Raw genomic sequence first — 26,171 nt, forward strand, 5'->3', positions numbered from 1 at the left:
GAAAGGCAAAGGTTGAACAGGAGTGAGCTTGAGTTAGGATGAGATTGTACATGTCATGCAGCGCGACCTGGAGTGTTCGGTCTCTGGACATCTGGGGTTATCATTTTGTAGTCGCTGTGCGACCTGATTAATGTACTTTAGAATATTTTGTAAAAAAGTTTAGAAACGGGATCTCGACTTTTGTAAATGATTATGTAAAATTTATAAAGTTTCATAGTTAATACTAAAAGTTTTAATTTGACACAATTTTCAAGAAATTCTTTGATTAGCAAAGATAGCACTGCAATTGAAAAATCACTGTAGCGTGCCTTAGCATTAGGGCGTTACAATTTCTGTCACACAAAGGCCCTTTACCCTACAACTATTACAAGACACTGGCTGCCTAGGTATTAAACCATTTTCAACTCCCATGGAACCTAATAACAAGCTCAACAATGAGTCAAGAAAACTCCTAACTAGCCCTACCCAATACAGAAGCTTAATTGACAAACTCATATACCTAACCATAACAAGACCCGATGTTTTCTTTTCTGTAAACAAACTAATTCAATATCTTTAAGCTCCAAGAGAGCCACACCTCCAAGCAACTAATTGCATACTGCAATAACTAAAAGGAACACCTAGACAAGGACTCTTCTTTTATACCTCCACACCAGAACCAATACACCTTCAAGCTTTTGCATATGCAGATTGGGGAGCATGCTTGGACACTAGGCGATCCATCTCAGGTTATTGTGTCTTCCTTGGCAAATCTCTCATCTCCTGGAAGTCCAAAAAACAACATAGAGTATCTTGCTCTTCTGCTGAAGCAGAATACAGAGCAATGGCTGGTGCAGCTTGTGAATTAACTTGGCTCCATTCCATTCTCCATGACTTTGGCATCCAAACCAAGCTTCCATCAATACTGTCCTGCGACAACAATGCAGTCGTTCACATCTCAAAAAACATATCTACTACGAGCACACAAAACATATGAAAATTGACTGTCACCTTATACGAGAAAAAGTCAACAATGACAACATCAAAATGAATCACATTACTTCCAAGTCCAACATAGCCGACATCCTCACCAAGCCTCTTTTTCTCACTCACTTTCACAATATTGTATCCAAAATGAATATTAGAAACTTTTATATTTCATTTTGAGAGGGCCTAATTAGACTTAAGTGGATAAATTAGTTATGTTAGTTATAGGAAGTTAGTTAGGTAATTTTATATACAGTAAGTTAGTTAATTGTCCTAACCGACTCTACACTGTTTATATATACTTATATTGCTGCCATTGTAATCATTTGACTCATAATTCAATATCAATGAAATCGATTCCACTTTCTTTCCTAAAGAACTAATAAATACTGCTCAAAAAATTCTTACAAAATTAATGTGGACGAAAGTATCAAATCTGGTGTAGATGGTAGCAGAATTGGAGTAGTTGTTCGAGATTTTTAGGGACATTGCATCTCTGCCAAGACTTGTTTCATCTAAAGAAATATGTGCGTGTTAAATGCAGAACTTGTTGCTATCAAGACTGGACTTTTACTAGCGAAAGAGATTAATCTCAATAGCTTCACCATCGAGATTAATCTCAAGTTTTGCAAAAGGATAAGAAATGCTGATTAGATATTGTAATTTTAAATGATATTGGTATTCTTAGAACTGGTTGCAACTCGATCTCTTATGTGGTTTGGAAAACCAATGGCGTTGCTCAATAATAGCCAAAATAGTTTTAATTTCGAAAGTTTGTGCTTTTTAAAACGGGATTAATTCGTGTATTGAGTGCTGCTTTGTAAGCAAGCAAACTTGTCTTTTCTTCTCTACTTTGTCACTTTTTCTTTCTTTCTTGGTAATTGGATTTTATCAAATACACTTCCCATTAATGAATTAAGGTCCCACTGCTACACTACAGGGAATAATGATACACAAATAGACATTAACTAGTACATTAACAATTTTCAATTTCCCTCACAGCCTTAGAGTATTTTAATGGAATGCTAAAAAAGTGGTGTATTGTTATATTTTAGTATATTTAAAAAAAAAAAAAAAATTATTCTAATAGTGTTTTAAAAAGTGTGACAAATTTGGTACATGTTAAAAATTATGCTAAATTTAGCACAAAATATAACATTCTACTAAATTTAACTACAATAAATTTTACTTTTTTATTTACTATAGTACCACTAATTATTATGATTCACTAATTTTTACATAATTTTATCCTCTATATTTATTATATTACCATTATTTAAATAATAAAAAAAAAAAAAATAATAATATTTATATATTTTTTAATACAATATTATTGATGATTAATATTATTTTTTTTTTACATATTATTATAAATAGTAAATTAAATATAATACAAATTTTTTTTGTGTATTAAATTTAACACAAATTTTACATTTTGCATTAGAGATAGTCTTAGGCTATTATATTATGTGTACGTTGGTGGGACCACTTTTATTGTTTTTAAGAGAAAATGGAAAAGGTAAGGCCACTTTTTCAATGAAATAAAGTCATATGTCATAATATCAAATAAAAGAAGAACTATATCTTATCCCCTTTCAAGAAAAGGAAAAAAAAAACAAACTATATTTACTCTATTATTATCTCTGCAAACAAAAATAAAGATGCTGGCTTTCTCTTTTTCCTCAAGGACAAAAACAGAAAGAGCACAGATAATCACATTATGAAGAAAACAAAAGAGACAAAGGAACCTCCCCACTCCACCCCCACCACCTTCTTTACTCATTTTCTTTTCACTATTTCCGCAATTCAAAGCAATATATATATATATATGTATTATGAAAAATAAAAATAAAAAAGGTGCCTTCACAAATACCAAGCTAAGGAAAGACATGCATGACTTACACATGTGCTAGTATTGTCAGTGGAATCTTGCTTAGATGTGATATTTTTATACTTTGGCATTATTAATTATTATAAAACCGAGCTAGTGGAAGACTACCATCATTAGAAAAATGCTCAACTTCACTTAAATATAAAGGCATCTTCCATTCCTATCCATTAGCACCGAACACATTAATAACAAATTGAAGTCAAATCAATCATTATCTTTCTTCCATCAAAATGGGCCAAAAGGCCTTAAGTAAAAATGATAACAAGACTGGTTGTGGAATATGTTTTAGTTAAACTTATGCTTGTTTGTATCCTCAGGAAACCTCAATGACAGCCATCAATAAATATGTTTCAGCAAAGCCCTTTTCTTTGGCTTGAAAGATTATGCAAAAATTGTATACAAAATTTGAATAATTAATGTAAAAAGAGCACCATGAGAGAGATCTCCAAAGCTGCCACTGTTTGACAAAAACAAAGCCTTTGATTATGCTAATAGACATAAGGCAATATTCTCCAAGGGACAACTTTGCGGTATTCTGCCCAGATTTCTCTGTATTTCTCAGCACACCGAGCTTCATCCCTTCTTTCTCTCCATATTAGCAGAATTAGAAGATATATTGGATAGAAGTATGGAACTGGGGAACTGCAAAATCAATGAATTTTTCACTAGTTTGATGCTCTATTCTGTCTGTATAACTAATTGTTTGTTGAAAAAGTTCATAAAAGTTACCTTATCCCGCAAGGTAAACTGAATGAAAATGCAAGCAACAAGTCCCCAAGGTAATTACAGTGTCTTGCAATTCCCCTTCACAGCCAAAAGAACTTGTTATGATGTGATATGTAACAAGAAATAACAATACCTCTCTTTTTCTTAGTTCTTTTATCTATTAGGCAAGCTCTTAAACTATCTTCATATTGTTCTATTCTCATTAACAATATATTGTGTCACTTAACTATTAAAATTTCGCAAATGTGGTTCAAATAAGTTTCCCATTCACCTCATCAATGATGATTTTGAAGGTTTTAGAATTGCAGACAACATTAGGGTCATATTTAGAAACCAGGATTTGATTGGACTAAAAAGTATAAGAGAGAATACCATAGAAAAGTGAATGAGTTGATTGTTTAACAATTATAAATTATGAGAACATAAGTTCAAACATAAAATTGTTTTTTTTTTTTTATTCACTGGATGGGATCATGGGATAAAATTATCCTAAGTTCTTCGATTAAGTTATCTCATACTAAGTAAATTAATTAATAGTCAAGTAGAGTGTGATCTTACCAATAACCAGAAACAAGCAACTTTCCACCAATAACCTTTGGAGGCCTTCCCCATATTAGTGCTTTTGGATTCTTTTTAAACACATGCTTTTGCTTGTTAGCTCCCCTAAATACCAAATACCTGCTCAATTTTGTAGTACAAAAACAGAAAAAATTGTATGTGAATAATGATTTTACAATGCTTAAAGATGCTTAGAATGACAAAAACTATTATTGAAAGTTACCCCATTATAAAGACAAAACAATTTGCTATAACTGCAGCCGTTGTTAATTCAACCTTATTATGCAGAAGCCACCAACCCTGTGTGACAAAGCCAACAAGCATGATCAACAATAACAAACAAATCAAATACAATTTGCCAATTGCAATTGAATCTGATAAACTTGTGTAACAGCTCGAAAAAAAAATCACAATTTATGGTGAGTTCTATGCATCTTAAAAAGAAAAGAAGGGTTAGTTATACTTAGTGGGAATCATTCAATCTCTGAATTCAAATACATCAAAACATGCCTGAATACTAAAAGTGAAAGGGATCCACACTAGATCTCCAAATACCAGCATGAAGCCTAACCTCTCTGCTATTATGTCCCATCTATAAAAAAACAATGACAACAAATGAATCAAATGTGTATAATATAAGATACATTTCTGAATGACAAAGCTTAGCAATGTAAAAAGAACAGGTTACAAAAGAAGCTATTGTGGATAATAAAGAAGAACAATCTCAACTAACTGAATATCTAGGTGACCATTGTGGTATATATTTCAAAGATACAATAATACACTTACGTGGAAGTCATGTACTCCTCGTGAACAAAGTAGTCCAGGATGTAAAACTGGAAGAAACGCATCAACAGAACATCAACAATCACTTAAGATATGTAAAAGGAAAAACCAATAAGTAAGAAGTTCGGGGAAGCAGATTACTGTGGAGAATAACTGAAACAAGATCATTGACCTATCCAAAGTCCCGTCTTCAATACTTCTTGCCAGAACTGATAGGTTGATAAGAAGCCAGCCCATCATTCCAGCTCTAACAAAGAAAAATCTACAGAACGGAGTACCATAAGTTGTGGTAGCAACAAGCACTTCTAGTTGAAAGACCATATAACATTTCTCAGTTCATAATTTTCATTCATTGAGATTCCCTCTTTCTTCCCAAAAGCAGAAAGAATGCGCTACATGTATTTATGGCCTAAATTCTTGAATAATGGCAAATGAAGCGGCTAAAATATGGCAACTCAAAAAGACTTTTACTTTAATTTTTAAACAACAAAACATCCATTGATGGTTAAAAGCTGAATTTATATAAAAGAAGTCCAGTAAAGAGCATAACTAGAAAAGATAAAGAGAACTAGATTACATACTTGAGATCAATGCCCAAAAACTGAGGATTCAGCTGTATTCCAAACCACCTAGTAAGGAAATGCAGGGTGGCCTTGTCAATATATGTACCCAAAAAGTGTCTAAACATGGAATGAAGTAATGAAAATGGAAATCGTGTTAGTGTGAAAATTTACATGTCCAAAAATACCACCCAACATTTTTCCCCCTTTGCATATTTTAAAATTTCAACAAGAAAAATAAAAATTTACTAGATTATGTGAAGAGGGGATACTTTCACCCAATTGAGCATCTATCAGAACAAGCTCAAACAAATATCTCTAACTTACCAGTCATGTATTAGGTTTCCTGTAATATGAGGCTTCAAGGAAGAGCTTTGACTTCTTGAAGTGCGGCCAGAAGCATAGAGGAGCAAAGTAACCTATCATTAAAAATTATGGATTGTGAATACCAATATAAGCGCAGAGACTACAGCATTAGAGAATCCATAAGTCCATAAGTTTATTCCAGAGTTATCAATAAGTGAAAATGTCACTTGCAACTTACCAGAACACTGAACAAAAAAGTAGTTGAAAGAAGATCAAGACCCCTGTCTGATATCGCCTGCAAACATTATTACAAGGTTAATACAAAGATAAAATCAATTTCTCAAACAATAATTGCATACTCTATCTTTATTCAACATCTAAAACCAGAGTGAAATATCCCTGCAAAAGCTTCAGCCAATCATTTGGAACCAAATCCATTTCCAGGCATTATGATACATTTTTCAATTTTCAGGCCATATTAAGATATCCAACTTCCAAACCACATTATGAAATAGTTTTTTGAAAGCCACATTATGAAATAGTTGGAATATTGATGCACCTCAAATTCTTATAAATTTTATTGAAGTTTTTTCTTTTTTTCTCAGATCATAAAATCCATATCCTTTTCTTTTCTTTCTACAACCAACGAATCAAAAAAAAAAAAAAAACACATGGAAATAGTGAAACACATACAGTAAGCGATAAGACATTGATCTTAGCCGCAACCCCAATAAGAGCAATCAGCAAAAGAAGTGAAACCAACCCTACCAATAACACAGCAAAGAAAATATGTCAAGAAACTTAACTCACAATATCAAAGGTAAACTTCTACAACAAATTCAGTACTTAGAGATCTCAATACAAAATGTCAATTGTGTTCTCAGCATTTTCTCAGTATATCATTCCAATAAATAAGAACCCAAAAGGAAAACAAAATAAAGAGCCACTGTAACGCATTTTCTCAGAATACATGAATGAATTCATATTTAGACATGTTACATATTATGTATCGAAATGTGGATAAACTAACCGTTGCAGCGATAAGAAAGACGAGTGTTGTCTTGTAAGGTAACCCCAGGAACAATTTTTCCAGGCAATATAGATCCAGCTATTGCCAAGTAAACAAAAAATGCTGCTAGTATAGCAACCTGAGACCCTCGAGAGGTGAAAATGCAAGGGCAAAGCAATGAAATTTAAGAAGAAATAGAGAAAGGGTAAAGGTCAGAAATTGAAGGAAGGGAATTTGCAGAAAAAAGGTAAGACTTACAGAGTTCCATGAAGGAGTAAGAGTGTGAAGAAGAAGACCCAGATCCATGATTCAGTGTCACCTCGCTATCTCCGTTTTGCTCGCTACTCACTCAGTAGTATCAGTAGTCATCGTCTTACTCTATAGTCTATATGATGGGAAAGAATCCTTTGTCAGCTATCATAATTGGGCTATTTGTGCAAAAATGTGAATTTCTTTTTTTTTTAAATGTGAATTAAAAAAAAAAAAAAACAAAAAACTAGGTAAGGAAACCGCACTACGCAGGGTTGTTGAGAATTGATTTATTTATCTTTTAAAAATTAAAGTTTGGAAAAATTCTACATTTCCTTAAAATAAATGTATTGATGTATCATTATCTATTTCAGTATTTAAAAATTACCTAGTTCAAATTTTTTTATGGTTATAAATATAATTATTTAAGACATTTGACAAAAATTTTGAGAAATTCGGAAAAATTTAACATGTCAAAAACAGTATTCAAAGAGTCTGTTGCACGCGTGACTTTCTTATTTTATACGTGTGTGAAATAGACAGTTTAAACATTAATTTTTATATTATAAATTTTTTCAAATTTCTCAAAATTTTACAAGATATCTTAAATAACTATAATGTACACGATTATGAAAAATTTAGACTAACAAATTCTTATAGATACCGAAACAGTTAGGGGTTTCATCAGTACACTCATTTTGATAGGGTGTAATATAGGGTAATTCTACAATACACCCCCTTAAAAAGATGTACTGATGTACCTTCTACTTATTTCGACATCTAAAAGAATTTTTTAGTCTAATTTTTTTTTATATATTCATGTACGTCATAGCTATTTAAGATATCCTACAAAATTTTGAGAAATTTGGAATAATTTACAATATAGAAAACAATGTTCAAATAGTCTATTTTACACGTGTATAAAATAAAATAGTGTGTTGCACGCGTGACTATTTTATTTTATATGCGTGTAAAATAGACTGTTTAAACATTGTTTTCTATATTTTAAATTATTCTGAATTTTTCAAAATTTTATAGGATATCTTAAATAGCTATAACGTACATGAATATGAAAAAAAATTAGACTAAAAATTTTTCTGTATTTTAAGGTGCATCAGTACATCTTTTTTAAGGGAGTGTATTGTAGAATCACTCAAATATATATGTGAGTGTATTATAGGCATTATAGAATTTTCCTCAAATAAATTTCCAATGAACATAAATAAATAAATAAAATAGAAGAGTAAGAAAAAAATAGAGGAGAGAGGGAAAGTGGAATTTGAGACGACCTTCCGCACACAGAAAACAGACTCTGCGTAACGTAACGGCTCCTTTCATCCATCCATGGGGTTTTGGGGTAATCTCTCTCCCACTATATCATCTGGATTATTTGAAGTTTGATGGCCGAGAAAACAAGAGAAATTTCAACAACAATAATTAGATTTTACGACTCTTACACTTTCTCGCTGTTTTGGCCTTCAAAAAACCTACTACCAGAGACATTTCTAGCCCTTTTTTTTTGGTGGTGACATGTTTGGGCTTGTTACTGTCAAATAAGTTCACTCGTAAAATACTTGCATTGTTTCATTTTGATAAAATGTGGAAGTGCTATTTTTATATTGCAAGTTCTTATACTGATCTTCTCGATTTTAGTTTTGACTTGATTTTTATTATTTTTGTGGGCTTAATTCATGTTATCCTTCAGTTTAATTTTGTATTGGATCTGAATTTTGTCCAAAACAGTTAAATTTAAGATTTTTGTATTTGGTGAATAAGAGTGGTAATTGACAGTGCCAACGTTTCTTGTTCAATCCAATGCTAGAGAGAGTTTTTACTAAATTCAAATTGGAACTTTTGGGGGGAAATGTGGCGAATGAAACATGGATTTGGTTAACAAGAACATGAGTGTGAGAATGCCATGATGGTTTAGCATTTTTGATACTAAGTTTTAAGATTATTGTATTTGTAGTGGTTTTAAGCTGTAATTTACAGTGTCAAATGGTGAAATTTCTAGTTCAAATCCATTGCTAGAGTCAGTTTTTCCTGAAGTAATATATGATCTTTTTGGGAGCAATGTGGTGAATGAAACATAGATATGGTTAACAAGAACATGAGTGTGTGAGAATATCATGATAGAACATGAGTATGGTTTTAAGCATGTTATGGTTTCAGTTTTGATATTGAGCTTTAAAATTTGTGGTCTGGTGTTTAGGTCTTGTGGTCAAAAGTGGGAAGTCTGAAGTGGTTGAACATGATGGATCGTTCTTGCATATTGCAAAGGTAATTAGTGATTTGTCTATATTTTCTTCCACATAATTAGTAATTGCTTATTTATTAAAAGATGCTTTAATGCAGGTTTGTCTTGGTGACATCAAGAAAGATGCAGGAAGTGAACCTGTTATACTGACAGCAAAAGTCGGTGATCAGAAATTTGTTATTGGGAGACTTTCACAAAAGATTCCTCAACTTTCGGTTGATCTTGTATTTGAAAAGTCATTTGAGCTAGCACATAACTGTAAAAATGGGAGTGTCCACTTCACAGGATATATAGTTGAAAGTAAATACTGTTTTCATTAACTCGATTTTTCATCTCTTGCTTTTTTTTGTTTTAGTCTATAAATTGTTGCTATCATCACTTAACATAACAGTAGCAAGTAGTTAATTTTTGTTTTTTCTTTTTGTTGCTAAATATATAGATAAGAGGTTTCCCACCTAAACCTACAATTTTGGATGTTTCTACTAGAAATCACTAAGTAGGTTCCTAAGGAATCAAATCTGACACCATGTTTCCTTTCAGATTCCAATTCTGAGTCTGAGTCTGATTCTGATTCTGAGGATAAGAATGTGCCTATATCCATTGATAATGGTGTAGCTTCTGGTAAGAACATCTTGAGTTGCTCTGATAGTTTAACTTGTATGTTGAAGTCCTCGTAATTATATTGATTTGATTTTGTTACATGTTTATGTAGAAAACTTGCAGTCTGGAGAAGACGAAAATGTTGCGAAATCGAATAAAGTTTTGAATTCTGGTCAAAGAGGAAGTAGTGGGCCTTGTGGTGATGAAGAAAACGATTCATCATCTGATGATGATTATAATATTGAGGATGAAGAGCAGGTAAACTTTTTACATAAACTCTGTTGTTGACCATCTCAATGTCCACATCAGATCATAACACTGAAACTTTTTGTCCTCTACATGTTTTCACTCCTTAAAACTCTCTTGGTTTCTATCTTTCAAGTTTTTCAGTACAAGATGTTGATTAACATTATACACTAGAAAGTTTATTGTCTATTACATTTTACTTCGATGGGGGGCCAGAACTATAATATTTGGTTTTTTATATATTTATTTGTTTGAATGAATAAATAGTATGCATTTCAATTTATCAGCTACTATGTGTAGATGGTTAATATTTTGCAATAATAATTGTCAAATTTATGTTATATTCTTTGGCTTACTGATACCATTGATGACCTCAAGGTCAATGATGATGAGAAAAGCAGTGAAGATGAGGATGGAAGTGATGATGAAGATGGAAGTGAGGATGAAGAAAGTGATGACAGTGAAGAGGATGAAGGTGAAGAGAAGAAGGTAAAGGCACTCATACCCTATCCTTCACTCATTTCATATGCTTTTGATTTTCTTTTCATTTTTCACTTTCCATTTTCCATTGTGAAAGTTGTTTTGGCCTTCTTTTTTTTTTTTTTCCTTAAATGAATTGAATTGAATTTTCAAGGTTGATATGGGCAAGAAAAGACCTGCTGAAACTGCTACACCGGCTACTTTTAAGAAGGCAAAATTGGTAACCCCCGAAAAGACTGACTCAAAGAGTGGTGAGTTCCCTTTATTATTAATTTAATCAAATTGTTCTTGTCTCTGATTCTAGGCATCAGTGTCACTACGCTTTGTTAGTAAGTCCGTGTATGGAAACATTTTCCTATAATTCAGTCACTAAGATCATGTATGGATCTTGTTTGGGAAAGCTTTCACTTTTATTTATATCTAAAAGAGAAATTTCTGTCACTGATATCCTATGTGGATCTTGTTTGGGAAAGCTTTCTTTTTTATTTATATCTAAAAGAGAAATGCTAAAGAGTATCCTAGGATGCCCACCATCCTATACTTTCTTATTATTGGTGCAAAATTGCAAATAAATTTCGGATTGCAAAGATTTTAATTTAAAGTAATTTAAAATTGAAATGCGTGGGATCTGCTATTAAATGTCTTAGGTGTTGGGCAGGATGCCTTAGTATTGTTCTATCAAAGCACAAGACATGTAAAAGTTTTTAGGTTATTTTGTCTATTTGGATAGCTATAATATAATAGCTTTTTTTATGAGTAACTTAAGAATTATAAAATTATCTTAATTTACAAAAGAACTTTTTTTTAAGGAAAATTAGGGTAATTTTACTAATCTGAAAAGATATTTGTTGAAAAATGGACACTTTATTTTGTACCCCAACCGAAAAACCTTTTCAATTGACAAGCTAAAAAAACAGCTTAAAGAAACTTAGCCAAAAAATGCCTTGTATGGGTTGAATCGTTGATACATCAGATACGGAAGATACTTGATAGTGATGGATTCTTTTGGCAAGATCTTCCCAAAAGGTTTTGTTATATATAATAAGAGTAATGGCACGTGTACACAAAATATATCCTCAGTTAAAAAAATACTGCCACATTACAGAGTTTAGTGTTTTGGTTTGGTGCATATTTTGTGTGCATACACCATTACTCATGTAAAATGGTGTTAAAAGGGTAATATATTGGTGAAACAGGGGGCAGTAAAGTACGCAGTCATGTAGCAACTCCTCACCCAGCTAAACAAGCTAAAACAACTGCAGCTATATCTGGGAAAGCTTTCTCTTGCACAACGTGCAACAGGTATAACAAGTCATTATTATTATTGTTGTTGTTGCTGCAATCATTAATTATTGTGTACTTTGAGTTTTAATTTATTTTTGAACTCTTGTAGATCGTTTGGCTCAGACATTGCTTTACAATCTCATTCGAAGGCGAAACATGCTCCGGCCAAATGAAGCTTATTCTAGTGTTTGTTTGAGTGAATTCTATAGGTTTACCAATTGCTATCTAGTTTTAGTAAAATTTCAAGATTAGGGGATTAGATTTGTTTTTTCCTTCTAGTAATTAGGATTCAGCATCTTGTGCTGATAATCACTTGAAGTAATATAAATTTAGTTGAAGGGTATTTCGGTTTTTGTTTTTTGACAAAAAGCAAAACCGTAAACAGGACCAAACAGTGATACCAGGGTCACTTTTGGTGGCTGAAAGTACTGCATCTTGTCAAGTGAAGGAGCTCCAAAAGTCTTTTTAGCCACCATTGTGCTCATTATGGGCTGCCCAGTTGAAGTCTTGTTAATGTTCACTAATTCCCAGTATTGGATGCTCATAATTAGCTCCCTGAATTTCGTATGCACTTCTTCGAAATCCAAATTTTTGGCTTAGGACTGTTAAACAATTGTACCACTGTGGTTGCTGTGTCTGATTGAATTTCTACATTATTGGCTCGTACCAATAATTTATTAGGTTGAATTGTATTGTATTGAATTGAGTTATATATTATATTTTTATATGATATTATGTTAATTTTAATTTATACTTAGTGTTTAAATGTTCATAAAAGTTAATAATACATATAGTTTTACAGATAAATATTACAGAAAATACTATTCAATGTAATACCATACAATATAATATAGTGTAATACGCCGTACTAAATGAACTCATGTTTGTTCTTTGAGGTCTGAAAGATTCATGCACTACGACCATGGCTTTTCTAAATGATGATTTAGTTTGGAGACAGAAAAGTGCTTCCATTTCCATAAACAGAATTTCAGTGTTCTAGTTTTTCACTCGACTTAGAAATGTTGATATCTGGGTTTTGAAAAATTCTTACTAATGCTTCCCACCAAAAGTTTTGTAGGCATCCTTTTTCTCTCATGCATTGCTGCATTTCCCCCCCACCCCTCCATATGATATCCATAATGGTAGCAAGTCGTCAAATGAGACTCCTAAAGGTCTGTTTGGAGGAAGTTCGGGAAACTAAAGCAACCGATGTTGATCAAGTTTTTAATTCTTTATTGAGAGTTTTCCTCAATTACTCTGCAACTTAATTTAATAAAGTTGCTGCTTAGTTCCAGAGCTCACAACCAAGTGTCATTTCTTGGCGTTAAGGGAATAGGTATGTTAAGAGTTTTTGAGTATTCCTTCGATGAAACCATTTGTTCACATACGGGCTATTGGTAATGAAGAAGCTTGCCCAATTGACCCCATCTTCCACCTCTTTAGTATGGGTTGGGTTGATAAGGCCTTTGGGCACACAAGGGTCAAACCTGAACAGTTGAACTACTGTTTTCCAGTTCTATTAAAAACTTGGCTTTTACCATTGATTGCCAGACCACATTCAATGCAACTACGTGCCAAGCTTTTCTTTAGATAAAACCTTGGTTCAGGGGTTTTGAGTGCGCATGAAGCCAAGGCCACCCTTGATTTTATTATTTTATTTTTGAATTTTGATTTGCACATTTCGCCATTTGAGATAGAGTGGAATTTATCCTTGTCTCCCCACCAAATATTTCTCAGTTTGCGGTTAATTGCAATGCATATTATTTTTGGTATGACCTAGATGAAAGCAAATTATTCAAGGAAAATTTAGATAGTACACTTAAAAGGACTTTTTCACTTTTTTATAAAAAAGATAATATTACTTTCATGTTACTTTTTCATAGCAGTAAAGTCAAAATATTGTTTTGAAACAACAGAAAAATAAGACAATATTTTTTTAAAAAAATCATCGTAAAAATATACAAAAAAGAAGAAAAAACAGTAGCTCTGTAAAATTGCAAAAATTATGCCATTTTTGTATATTTATGAATAATCCTATTGTTCAACCCACTAATTTGATGTGTAGTCTTCCATGTTTCCACCGTCGTATATCATTGATGACCTTCTCAATAAGGTAGACATTGTTTAATTTTGGCTAGAGTCTTCTCTTCAGTCTTTTTTAATTCTCACAATCTCCGAAATCTTGATTTTTTCTGTATTCTCCATACTCCTTCTAGCCACACTACAATAAAGATTGAGACATTGTTGAAAATATTTTGCCTCTTTCTCTGAAGATTCTTCAAATAGAGTTGATATCAACAGCAAAAAGCAAATACTCCATTTCTAGCTACTTGAAGTTTGAAGCCCTTGATCTTATGTTAGATTTCATCAACATGGCTGGTGATAGAAGATTTTCATGTCTGCCCCAAATGGGACTAACATCATTGCCCGAATCCATTAAGCAGCTTATCACAGGATTGGATATTGACTCGTAAAGGTTCCCATGCTAAATGTTTTGGATGTCAAAACTAAGCTAATAGCCAAAAAATCATTTGCTGTGGTCGAAGTATCCATCTTGCAAGGAATAAGAACTGAGGCTGGTTCGGTTGATAGATGAAGTACATTATTGACCATATCTTCACCCCCGTAGCGGTGTTAGCATCGACGTTGCACCAATCAAGATATGCTAGCATTGGACACCACATAATAGCAATGCTAGTTTTACCAACAATGAATTTCTTGGGGGGGAGGGGGAGTTAAATTACTGGGAAAAGAAACATGCAACAACAATCATTTTCGATGTAGCAAAGACTCGTTTAACATTAAAACCACAAAAATATCAATATTAGGCACCACATTGCTCTTCAAATTAAAATTACAAAAATCTATTTCTAAAAGTTTTCATAGGCTTAAAACATGTCACAAATATCAAAAGAAAAAAAAAATAATAATTCCACAATTTAAAAACGGCATCTTCCTGGAGAATCTATAAGCCGCCTATCAAAATAGAGGGTAGAGCGAGGGTGTATAGATTCCTTAAGGGAGGAAAAGGTTTACCTGAAATTTTTTTTCAAAAAAAAAAAAAGAGAACAACAATTCAGTTACCAACCATTAAAATGAATTTCAAACCACTGAAATAGTAATCATACCAGATAAAAATGAAGGGACAAACCAGAAAAGTCCAATTATATCAGTTATTTAGGTCCGCCAAACTATTGCTGCTGCTGCTGATAATCATCATCATAATGACTTGAATTCTGTGCATAACCATTCTTCTCATTTTCAAATTCATTTTCATTTTCATTGTCACCATTATTATTGTGTTTTTCATCAGATCCTCCTCCCTGCTCCTTTTCCCTGTTCCATTGTTCAATTTTAGCCCTTCTTTCAGCACTGCTTTCCCTGGCTGGCGGGCTCCTATTCCTCCGTCCTCCGGGGCTTCTACTTCTTCCCCTGCGACCTGCAACTGCACCTGGCCCTGGACTACGGCTTCTGGGCCGTCTCCTATCATGGGATCGGTGATCCCTGTCATCATCTCTTCTACCAGAACCACGACCTCCATGCAGGCCTCCATGAGGACCTCCATGTGGACCTCCATGGGGTCGTTCTTCATAACCACGGTTCCTACTAGGACTATGACTTCTGCTTCTGCTGTGACTACGTCTCCGTCTGTTCCTTCCAAATAGTTTTCTTCTCAACTCCCTAAAAGTTTCATGCAGTGAATGAACCATCAACTAATGAGTAATGAGCTTTATTAGGTAGCAAGGTCAACTTTAAAGAAAGCATTTGATGAAACTTACCTGCTAATCTTCTTCAAATGCATGAAGTTGCAGTATCCACCTCTGCTGCATACATTTTCCTCATACTGCCTACATGTGGCTTCACGAAAATCCGTCACCGGTGAGAAGTCAACAATAATGGGACGCCCTGAAATGTTTATGAAACTCATGTTAAATCCACACAAACAAATAGGATAATCAAGCATTACTTCATGCCTAAATAGATGTTAAAATCCACATAAAAATTGTCACTCATGCCATTCATAATATGCAATAAAAAATTTCAAATAAAAACTAGGGGTAGCATAATTTTCATGCCCAATTCTAGAATGAAATAGAGAAATGTTCAATAAAACAGAAATCAAAAGAAACAAACAAAATCAAGTAAGGCTATGATAGATAAAAGGGGGTGAGAAATAATAATAGTTCTCTTTCCTATGTTTGGTAAAAGTGGAACGAGAAAAGATCAAATCGCTCCTTCGTTCATTTGTAGACTACATGAGAGATCATCTCTTCTCCAAAAATCTCTTCATACCAAATGAATTACAAATTAGTTACTATTGAAGATTTGAAATTGATTATCCTTATCCTTTTTCTCCTAAATCCATCTTACTTACTAAGAAACCACCCTATCCCAATACAATCTACTTCCCCTCCTACCAAACAGACTTTATAATAAGCCATGTTATTCTCTTTCCAAAACAATTAATTCAGAAAATAAAACCTGTGTTATTGATAGAAACCAATTTTTTTATATAATTAATTATATTTATTAAAATTTGAGGTAAATGCATGTTGGAAAACTATTAGTTACCTGACCAAAACGTGCTTCATCAAATTGTAATCTAAGATGAGTAAAAGACGAGCCATTGAGCCAATTTACAAGGGTCATAGATGGGAAAATCTTAATTCAATCGTGCCAAGCCATTTGGTCTTAAACTGGTTCTGGTTTAAATCTCAAATCCCTATGACCTGAAATCAGATTCATTGTTAAAATCATATTATTAAATGTTGCAAATGAGTCCTGTCATTGTGTCTTCATCCTTAATGTTGGAAAAAAAATATCCCTCCTAGCAAATTGACTCTAATACTGAACACAAACTCAAAAAGATTTTCCAACAGAGATTATTGAAAAATTAGAATGTGGGATTATTATTGGAAAATGGAATCCAATGGTTCCATAAGTGACTGAAAATGTCTTAAGTCCTAGTAATGCTATGTGGTCAATGACTCAAAATCAGTAATTTCTTAGCTTAATAAAATGGAGCACTTGGTTAAAAATCTTTGATTAGGGTTATATCCCGAAGTCAATTGGTACGTACACTTGAATTTACATTGTTCACGAAAGCATGCACTTAGATGTTAATTTTCCATCATTCTGATAACCATCCAAGCCAGCCAATAATGATACTCATAAATAATAGAAAAAACTAAAATGTAAAGAAATAAAAGGCAATGTTTCCTACTCCTGAGAAAGGAAAATACAAACTAAACTTCTTTTTTTCTGCCTAACCCTACAAAATATTTGTAGGCCCAAGAAACTAAAGCAGATAGATATGTAAGTACTCAGAGAAGTTCCAACTTCAGACCTTGTGGAAGCAACCCATATGCTTGACTGTCTGAGCTACCCCTCTTGGTCTTGTGTATAATTAAACAATATCAAAGATATGCAATTATTAAAGAAGTCACCATTAACTAACCGAGAGAAAATATCTATACAACTAACGAATCCAACTCTAACATTTAACAACACCATTTGGTAACCCAAAAAAGCAAACAACAAACAAATGTTCAAGCAAAGGATTTAACTTTTGGGATCAAGTAAAGTAACTGAAATCAACTATCACCGTAATATGATATAGTTTGAAGAATTGCACTAATAGGCTACAACTTAAGAAAGAATAACAACTATATTGACAGAAACAATCATCAAACAACATTAATAATAATAATATGGTAATGGTATTTATATCTTTGATAGATGAAAAAAAAAAATGTGTACCTGCATAGAACCTTCCAGTCAGGCTTTGAAGAGCAGCAGCAGCATGCTCTTCCTCTCTGAACTGAACATAAACATTTCCCACCTGCTCACAAACAATAAATACCAAATCAAATCAATTCCGCAAACAAATAAAATAAAACATGAAAACCCATTAAAATCCTTCTTTAGCTAAACAAAACCTCAGAAACATACCATGTGATCAGCCAAATTATCACAGATATTCAAGCTCTCAATTTGCCCATGCTTGCTCAGCTCCTCAAATAGATCTTCATAAAAATCCTTCATTTAAAAGAAAATCAGAAACAAGCAAACAAATTTCAACTCAATAACACCACACATATATATCTGAAAACAATAATGAAATTCAAAATGGGATATAAACCTCAAAGTTGTCTTGGATCTTGCGAGGGTCAAGGGACTGTCCTTGGGTATCGACACCAGGGGTAGTGAGCATATCAGGTCTCTGGTACATATTCGAGAGGAGTAGGGTTGGGCTAATACTTGGCTTAGTGTGGAGACGTGAGCAGCGGTCGCCATGTCTACAAGCTCCGATCTTGAAGTAAAAAGGGCAGTTGACTCTATCTTTCTCTGTCCCGAAAATGGAAGCCAAGTGCTCCGCCATTACTTCTCACTGTGATCAGTGAAAGAAGAGCACGACGACTATGGCCGTGATCGTTCACACAAACACTGATTTATGTTTTTGATGTTTGGTTTTAGGGTTTTATTGAATTGGGAAATTTCATAAAACGAAAACGTTATTAATATTTAAATGTACCAAATTATACACATGAGCAGGTTTGCCCGAGAGGTTAAGGGGGTAGACTTAAGATCTACTGCACATAAGTGCGCGTGGGTTCGAACCCCACAGCCTGCATTTGTTTTTAATTTTAATTTATTTATTTATTTATTTTTACTGACAGCTGACAAGTATTGAATATTTTTTGCAATGAAAAAAATTTATTAAAAATATAATAATGTCATATAGAAGCTAGTTATGAATACTACACATCTAATATATATCAAATAAATACTATTTTTTGTTAGGATAATCAAAGTAATATTATACACCAAACAAAAAATAAGGATATTCATATCTAGCCAAACAAGTTAATTATTCATCTGAAGAGCATGCACAACTAATTTATGAGCAACACAAATTAGGGACACTCATAGAAATCTGAATAACAAACTTGTGAAAACTTTAAATAATGATCTTAAAATCATTTAAGCGGGAACTCTGATAGTAAACGTAATCATAGTTACAAAATCTTTGTAACATGACAAGTATTGAATATTGATTCAATCAATAAGGAAAAAGCCAAAACATAATAAAATAGGGATTATGTTCTGAGGTGTGATTAGGTTTGAGGTTGGTGAGAGGTGTTGTTTTTAATTTGACTATATAAAAGGTTACATTTTAAGTGGTTCGTTTCTTAATCGGCTAATGTTATTATTAAATCTTTCTTTGAAACATCGTATGTGTATGGATCACTAATTGAACATTATTGTATCTTTCAAAAAAAAAGTAATAATAATAATAAATTTAACATTGTTCATTGTCAAAAAAAAAAAAGAAAAAATTGAACATTGTTGTAAAGGAGATAAGACTTGATACATTGTATTTTTATGGTTCTCAAATGTGTTGGTAAATTATGTCACCAATTTCGTATTATGTACTTTGAAAATTACATTTCAAATCGAATTTTGGCCCCCGTAGAAATGAATTATATTGACACTTATTAATTTTCACTTATAAAAAATGACACAGTCCTCACAATAACTTCAGCTATCAATCAATTTTATTTTTAAGCCATTTGTGAAGGGCTGCTGCTTGCAAGGGCGAAGAAGTATCATAATTTTCATCCTTATTCTTAATTGATCAAATGTTGTAAATGTAAACAATAGAATGAATGACTGTTGAGATAATAAAAGACACATTTATGACATGAAAATGACATTAAAAACATATTTTATTGCTGCTGCAGAAGTCTTCAATTCAAGCCAAGACAGAGAAATTATGTTGATCTAGAAAGTATCAATCTAATTCTTAAACCAGAAGAATATACAAAAATTATTATGAACATAACTCTTCACATACTTTATTAGTATGAAACTTTATGGAAAGCTGGCCAAAAATAATTTTGAAGGTGTCGTTACACCATGAGATTCTATTAGAGATACTTATTAATTTAGTATAAAATTATTGGTGTATCAACTCAATTCTCATATTAAAAGAATATATATAAAAAAAAAATATCTTAAATATAAGTATTTCACATACTCTATCAGTATAAAACATTATAAAAAAGGTAGTTAATAGCAAATCTGAAGATGTTGTCTAACGACAAAGATACTAATTGCTCTAGTTGATCTCCTATAGATCTCGGCCCGATTAGTTCGGAATTTAAACCTAGGACTATCTCACAATTACAAAAAAATATATATATATATATATCATTGTTACACTATGGGATTCTATTAGAGATACTTATTCTGACCTTGAGAATTTTTCTCGAATTTCCAAGTTAAAGACTCGACTATGGCAATCCAAACTAGGGCAACGAGATGTCACAAGATACTATTATGAAATGGTGGCATGGTGGCAAGAACTGGACCAATATAATCATAATGGGTGGGAAAGTCAAGCGGATATGCTCCAGGACAATAAATGTAAGGAGAATAACAGGATTTTCATGCTTCTTGCTATGATTAACCAGAATATGGATGAAGTCAAGAGCAGAATTCTTGGACGTCGACCATTACCATCGATTCGTGAAGTCTCTTCTGAAATCCAAGTAGAAGAAAGTCATAGGAAGGTGATGTCCAACAATGAACCAACACCTATTTCTGGTAATGACACCTCTGCTTTGTTTGTCATTGGAGTTAACTCCAACAATGACAAGAAAAAGAAGCCATCGTGTAATTGTTGGGGATTGTTTTATCAGGATCTAGATTTACTGTCATGTATGTTGTTTAACATTCTAAACATGAACTTATAAAACAATGGAATTTAAACACATATAAAGTTTAAGAAACCTTACATTGATTGCAGCTGAATTAAATGACTCCTTCCACTCAGATCTCTAACCCTTGTATCTTTTCTATCACAGAGTATTATCAAGATCTGAGCCCAATTCTCATTCAGTTGTTGGATTCTTCACAGCCTTACACACTATGATTGAGTACTAACTTGCTATATGTGGGTATGTACTCAATCACTAAGAGGCTCAAAATTTTCTGAAGAACACTTAAGGGATTTCGAAATAGAAGAAAAAGAATTAAGAAAGAGGTCTCAAAACTCTCTAGTTGTCTGACAAATTGTAAACTAGGTAATGAGTCATTAGTTGGATTATGAGACCATCTTATTGTTGGGTTTTGTGCCCTAAATAAAACTCATTTCAATATAATCAGATTTACTAATTAATATAAGATTGGAATTTTTTTTTATGTTGCATGGTGAACATGATTTATTTAATGATTATGTTTAATGTATAAATTTTATTAAGTCCAAAAAATATATAAATATATATTTATTCATGATTATAGTGTCGCCAGCACAGTGGGAAATAATCATGATTATATGTTCAAAAATTTAATTCTCATAATTTGTTAGTTCACTGAATTTAGACTGACATGATAATCGGCGATAAGGTATACTTACACCTTGGATAAGTGTCATGTTATTTTCAGGACATTCGCAAAGTTTGCCAGTATCGGATGTATGGAGTATACATTGAAAGGGACCAATATTGATCTTGGATAAGATATCATAAATTTACCGTTATATCTTTCTAAGTCAATATCAATGGTTGATCTTAGGTCTATGGATCTTAATCCTGATATAGTTAGGTTCAGCTTAGTTGTATTATTTATGTTTTTCAAGTTGTTAGTGGATGCTAACCTATGTTTCTGGCGGATATTTATATCTTGGGAATATGGTAGGTCAATTGAGTGGGAGCGCTGATCATAGATATGAAATCTATAGCTTCTATAAGTATTTAGAAGTGAAACGATGATTTCCTTCGAGCTTGGCTGAATAGAAATAAATGATTGAGACCTCATTTCAGTATTTATATTAATTTACTGAAATATCATTTATAGATGGCTAAGTGTTTTAAGGATAAAATACATTGAAGGGTAGAATGGTAAATTTGTCCCTGTTAAGTGTACTATTAAGATTGTAACAATGGATAATCATAACGTATCTATACCGTGGTACATATAGAGTGTTCTATATAATTGAGAGTGATATTCAATTCCAAATCTATAGTGACGCAAGGCGAAATTAGTAAGTTAGGAAATTTACTTGGTGAATTCTAAATCTACTTATGGCAAGCTCGGTTATATAGGCTCATGGTCCCCTCACTAGTTGAGATAATACTACTTGCAAACTCAGATAATTGATTTTAATCATTTAATAATAATTTTAAAATTAGACTATGTCTCATTTATGAATTTTCACTAAGTAATGGCTTAATTGTGAAGAAAAGAGGTTTTGGGGTCAATTTATTAATTAAGAGACTTTGCATGGTTTAATTAATAAATTATATAAATGATAATTTTATTTGATAATTAATTATAATTATTAAATAAATAGTTTTCGCATTTATAGGATTGAATTGGAAAATATAGTATTATTGAAAGAAGAATAAGTGGTTGAAAAAAGTGGCAAAATTGTAATTAGAGATTAGTCCTTTTGGCCGACCTTAGAAGTAATTTTTGCCCAATATTTTATTCTTTTTTAATTCATATAATTCAGCCCTAAGCCCTAGTTGAAACACTATAAAAGGAACATGATGCTCTCATCTCATCCACTTGACACTTGATGCCTTCAAACAAATTAAACCTAATTTTCTATGTCAGACAACTAGTAGATGAGAGAGTTCCTTCCTTAGTGATTTTGCACCTCCTTTATTGTTCTTCACCATTCGAAATCTTGAGTGAAAGAGTGCCATGCCCACATATAGCAAGTCAAGTACTCAATCATAGTGAGTAAGACGGTGGTAACCAAACCCGAAGGAGAGAAAGAGATCCAGGCTCAGATCTTGATAATACTCTACGACAGAAAGGAACAAGGGTTAGAGTGTTGGGTTTTGTGCCCTAAATAAAACTCATTTCAATATAATCAGATTTACTAGTTAATAAAGATCGGAAATAACATTTTATGTTGCATGGTTCACATGATTTATTTCATGATTATATGCATATAATGTATGAATTCTATTTAAGTCCAGAACATATGAAATTGTTAATGATTATAGTGTTGTCAGCACAGTGGAATATAATCTTAATTATATGTTCGAAATTTTATTCCCTGATTTGTCAGTTCACTGGATTTAGACTAGCATGATAATCAGCGATAGGTATTCTTACACCTTGGATAAGTGTTATGTCTTTTCCAGGGCATTGGCAAAGTTTACCAGTATCGGATGTATGGAGTATACATCGAAAGTGACAGATATTGAACTTTGATTAGATATGTTAAAATTTACCGTAATATCTATTCAATTCAATATCACATGTTGATCCTAGATCAAATGATCTTAATCCTGATATGGTTAGGTTCGATCTCAAGAGTATTATACGTGTTTTTTGATTTGTTAGTTAAGCCTACTTTTGAACAGTCAGGGTGATACGTACATTTTGGGAACATGATAGTATAAGTGAGTGGGAGCGCTAACATAGATATGGAGTCTATAACTTCTATAGGAATTTAGAAGTGAAACGATGATATCCTTCGAGCTTGGCTAAACAGAGATAAATGGTGGAGATCTCATTTCACTTCGCTGAAATATCATTTATACGGAGCTAAGTGTTTTAAGGATAAAATACATTGAAGGTGTAACGGTAATTTAGTTCCTATTCAATGTAGATCATCTATTAGAGGGTCATTGATCAAATTAGGATTATAACAATGGATAACTAATAGCGTATCTATATCGTGGAACATATAGAGCGTTCTATATGACTGAGAGTGCGATTCCAAGTTCTTAGTGTGGAAGATTGTGAAGAATCCAACCAACAAGAAGGAGAGAAAGAGATCCAGGTTCAGATCTTGATTATGTTCTGCTACAGAAAGGAAGAAGTCATTATATTCCACTGCACCCAATGTAAGGTTTCCTAAACTTTATATGTGTTTATTTCATTGTTTTAGAATTCATATTAGGATGTTAATGAAACATACATGGTAGTAAATCTAGATCATGGTAAAATATTTCCAACATAAAGATCTGAGCGGAAGAAGTCAATATATTCTGTTGCAACCAATGTAAGGTTTTCCTAAACTCTTATGTGTTTAATTTTATTATTTTTAGAGATATTCATATTTAGGATGTTAATCAACATACTTGTTAGTAAATCTAGACCATGGTCAAATATTCCCAACACTTATTCCTTTTATACTATTTCACTTAGGGTTAGATTTAAATTATATAGCATTAAAAAATTGATAAAAATTGGGCAAAAAAATACCTTAAGTGGTTGGCCACATATTGGGCCCCACTAAATTGAAATTTTACTATTTTACCCAACTATTTATTATTTTCTTTCACAAATGCCATATTTTCTAATTTAACCATTTAAATGTCAAAACTATTTATTTAATAATAAAAATTAACTATCAAATAAAATTATCATTTAATTTATTTATTAATTAGACTTAATAAAGTCTCTTAATTAACAAATAAACCTTAAAACATTTTTTCTTCACAGTTAAGCCCTAGCTTAGTGAAAATTCATAAATAAGTTATAGTCTAATTTTAGAATTATAATTGATTAATTAAAACCAATTAACCGAGTCTTACAAGCAGTATTGTCTCAACTAGTATGGGGATCATGGGCCTATATAACCGAGCTTCCAATTAGTAGATCTAAAATTTACCAAGTAAATTTTCTAACTTATTAATTCCTCCTTGCACCACTATGTTGGGTTTTATGCCCTAAATAAAACTTCATTTCAATATAATCTATTTTATTCAACATCAATAAAGAAACATAAGTATTTTTCATTCATTTGTGTATGTTTTGGTTCACCTTATCAATTGCTTGTCTATTTGATTTATAAATTCATCAGAAACCCTTTTCACATACTTGATCCTGTTTATTGTGTTGTCAACACTTTGGAAAGTAAACATGACTATGTGAATAAAGTTTCCTAGATTTATCAGACACAGAATTTTACTGATATGATAATCTACAACAAGAGTTTACTTGCATTTGGAGAAATGCTATGTTCTTTCCAGAACATTGGCTCATGTGGGATGCATGGAGTATGCATCGGAAGGGACCGATATTGAACTTTGACTTAGATTTATTAAAATTACCGTAAAATCTATTCAAGTCAATATCGCCTAGTTGATCCTAGATCAAATGTTCTTAATCCTGTTATGATTAGGTTCAATCTTGAAAGGCTATTCGTGTTCTTTGATTTGTTAGTTAAGCATACTTTTAGGTCAGGGTGATACGTACATTTTGGGAACACGGTAGTGCAATTGAGTGGGAGCGCTAACATAAACATGGAATCTATAGCTTCTATCTGGCGAATAGTAAGCAAAGGATGATCTCCTTCGAGCTTGACCAAACGAAAATAAATGGTGGAGTACTCATTTCACATAAGCTAAAATATCATTTATACGGGGTCAAGTGTTTTAAGGATAAAATACATAGTAGGGTGTAACGGTAATCTAATCCCTTTACAGTGTAGGTCATTTATATAGAGGATCATTGATCAAATTAGGATTATAACAATGGATAACTAATGATGTGTCTATATGGTGGAACATATAGAGCATTCTATATACTGAGAGTGCAATTCTAAGTTCTATGCGTGGATTCAACGAAGAATTAATAAGTTAGTGAATTTTAGTAATAAATTCTTGATCTACTTATTGGAAGCTCGGTTATATAGACCCATGGTCCCCCCACTAGTTGAGATAATATTGCTTGTAAGACTCATGTAATTGGTTTTGATTAATCAATTATAATTCTCAAATTAGACTATGTCTATTTGTGAAATTTTCACTAAGTAAGGGCGAAATTGTAAAGAAAGAGTTAAAGGGGCATATTCGTTAATTATGATACTTTGTATGGTTCAATTAATAAATATGATAAATGACAATATTATTTAATAATTATTTATAGTTATTAAATAGTTAAAATTGACATTTAAATGGTTGAATTAGAAAATTGGCGTTTTTGAGAAAATCAGATACAAAAGTGATAAAACTGCAAAATTGCAAAAAGTGAGGCCCAAATCCAATCAGCCATGGCCGGCCACTTTTTTAGGTATTATCCTCTGATATTTTCATTATTTTAATGCCAAATAATTTAAACATAACCCTAGTGGAATGCTATAAATAGATAGTGAAGGCTTCAGGAAAATTACACTTTTCATTCAGAAAAACCTAAGCCTCTCTCTCTACCTTGGCCGCCACTCTCTCTCTCTCTCTTCTTCCTTAATATTTCGAAACCCCTTAGTGATTAGAGTAGTGCCCA

General features: G+C 32.4%; 3 protein-coding genes, 1 long non-coding RNA gene and 1 other non-coding gene across 6 annotated transcripts; 2 read left to right on the plus strand and 3 right to left on the minus strand.

The window, feature by feature from the left end:
• Nucleotides 1–236: 236 nt before the first annotated feature.
• LOC115711382 (uncharacterized) lies at nucleotides 237–2,010 on the minus strand. Its single transcript, XR_004010469.2, has 2 exons — nucleotides 1,375–2,010; nucleotides 237–909 (listed from the first exon to the last, which is right to left on the minus strand). It is a non-coding gene; the product is annotated as an uncharacterized LOC115711382 (long non-coding RNA).
• A 1,040-nt stretch (nucleotides 2,011–3,050) lies between these two features.
• LOC115711443 (delta(14)-sterol reductase) lies at nucleotides 3,051–7,298 on the minus strand. Its single transcript, XM_030639786.2, has 13 exons — nucleotides 7,061–7,298; nucleotides 6,824–6,941; nucleotides 6,487–6,557; nucleotides 6,032–6,088; nucleotides 5,815–5,906; nucleotides 5,509–5,556; nucleotides 5,069–5,189; nucleotides 4,931–4,977; nucleotides 4,652–4,733; nucleotides 4,365–4,441; nucleotides 4,142–4,261; nucleotides 3,587–3,661; nucleotides 3,051–3,499 (listed from the first exon to the last, which is right to left on the minus strand). Exons 1-13 carry the CDS (start codon nucleotides 7,106–7,108, stop codon nucleotides 3,346–3,348), a joined length of 1,110 nt encoding a protein of 369 aa, XP_030495646.2. The 5' UTR covers nucleotides 7,109–7,298; the 3' UTR covers nucleotides 3,051–3,345.
• A 942-nt stretch (nucleotides 7,299–8,240) lies between these two features.
• On the plus strand, nucleotides 8,241–12,665 carry LOC115711643 (histone deacetylase HDT1). The gene is made up of 9 exons (XM_030640016.2): nucleotides 8,241–8,408; nucleotides 9,264–9,331; nucleotides 9,407–9,608; nucleotides 9,849–9,929; nucleotides 10,021–10,166; nucleotides 10,533–10,643; nucleotides 10,789–10,885; nucleotides 11,831–11,936; nucleotides 12,028–12,665. The coding sequence occupies exons 1-9, from the start codon at nucleotides 8,396–8,398 to the stop codon at nucleotides 12,089–12,091; spliced, it is 888 nt and encodes a 295-aa protein (XP_030495876.2). The 5' UTR covers nucleotides 8,241–8,395; the 3' UTR covers nucleotides 12,092–12,665.
• A 2,025-nt stretch (nucleotides 12,666–14,690) lies between these two features.
• LOC115709357 (splicing factor U2af small subunit B) lies at nucleotides 14,691–18,476 on the minus strand. 2 transcript variants are annotated; one of them, XR_004010230.2, is made up of 6 exons: nucleotides 18,061–18,476; nucleotides 17,871–17,957; nucleotides 17,679–17,760; nucleotides 15,698–15,824; nucleotides 15,047–15,599; nucleotides 14,691–14,954 (listed from the first exon to the last, which is right to left on the minus strand). XR_004010230.2 is itself a non-coding variant. In XM_030637443.2 (6 exons), exons 1-5 carry the CDS (start codon nucleotides 18,298–18,300, stop codon nucleotides 15,110–15,112), a joined length of 1,026 nt encoding a protein of 341 aa, XP_030493303.1. In that variant the 5' UTR covers nucleotides 18,301–18,476; the 3' UTR covers nucleotides 14,691–14,954; nucleotides 15,070–15,109. The 2 variants fall into 2 exon arrangements, 1 of the variants encoding a protein (XP_030493303.1); XM_030637443.2 differs by having other exon boundaries at nucleotides 15,070–15,599.
• TRNAL-UAA (transfer RNA leucine (anticodon UAA)) lies at nucleotides 18,470–18,552 on the plus strand. Its single transcript has one exon. It is a non-coding gene; the product is annotated as a tRNA-Leu (tRNA).
• Nucleotides 18,553–26,171: the final 7,619 nt, after the last annotated feature.

The sequence above is a fragment of the Cannabis sativa genome, chromosome 3, assembly GCF_029168945.1.
Source record: "Cannabis sativa cultivar Pink pepper isolate KNU-18-1 chromosome 3, ASM2916894v1, whole genome shotgun sequence".
In the NCBI taxonomy this organism is placed as follows: Eukaryota; Viridiplantae; Streptophyta; class Magnoliopsida; order Rosales; family Cannabaceae; genus Cannabis; species Cannabis sativa.

Excerpts from the sequence above, each read along its gene's own strand:
- LOC115711443 (XM_030639786.2), bottom strand. The coding sequence starts at position 7,108 with ATGGATCTGGGTCTTCTTCTTCACACTCTTACTCCTTCATGGAACTCT. Across the intron at positions 4,978-5,068 it reads TGTTTCAGTTATTCTCCACA|TTTTACATCCTGGACTACTT; the intron begins GTAATCTGCTTC and ends CGTTTCTTCCAG. Across the intron at positions 4,734-4,930 it reads GAGGAGTACATGACTTCCAC|ATGGGACATAATAGCAGAGA; the intron begins GTAAGTGTATTA and ends GTTTTTTTATAG.
- LOC115711643 (XM_030640016.2), top strand. Across the intron at positions 10,167-10,532 it reads ATATTGAGGATGAAGAGCAG|GTCAATGATGATGAGAAAAG; the intron begins GTAAACTTTTTA and ends GATGACCTCAAG. Across the intron at positions 10,886-11,830 it reads AAAGACTGACTCAAAGAGTG|GGGGCAGTAAAGTACGCAGT; the intron begins GTGAGTTCCCTT and ends TTGGTGAAACAG.
- LOC115709357 (XM_030637443.2), bottom strand. The coding sequence starts at position 18,300 with ATGGCGGAGCACTTGGCTTCCATTTTCGGGACAGAGAAAGATAGAGTC. Across the intron at positions 15,825-17,678 it reads GACTGGAAGGTTCTATGCAG|GGCGTCCCATTATTGTTGAC; the intron begins GTACACATTTTT and ends TAAACATTTCAG. Across the intron at positions 15,600-15,697 it reads CATTTGAAGAAGATTAGCAG|GGAGTTGAGAAGAAAACTAT; the intron begins GTAAGTTTCATC and ends TGAAACTTTTAG.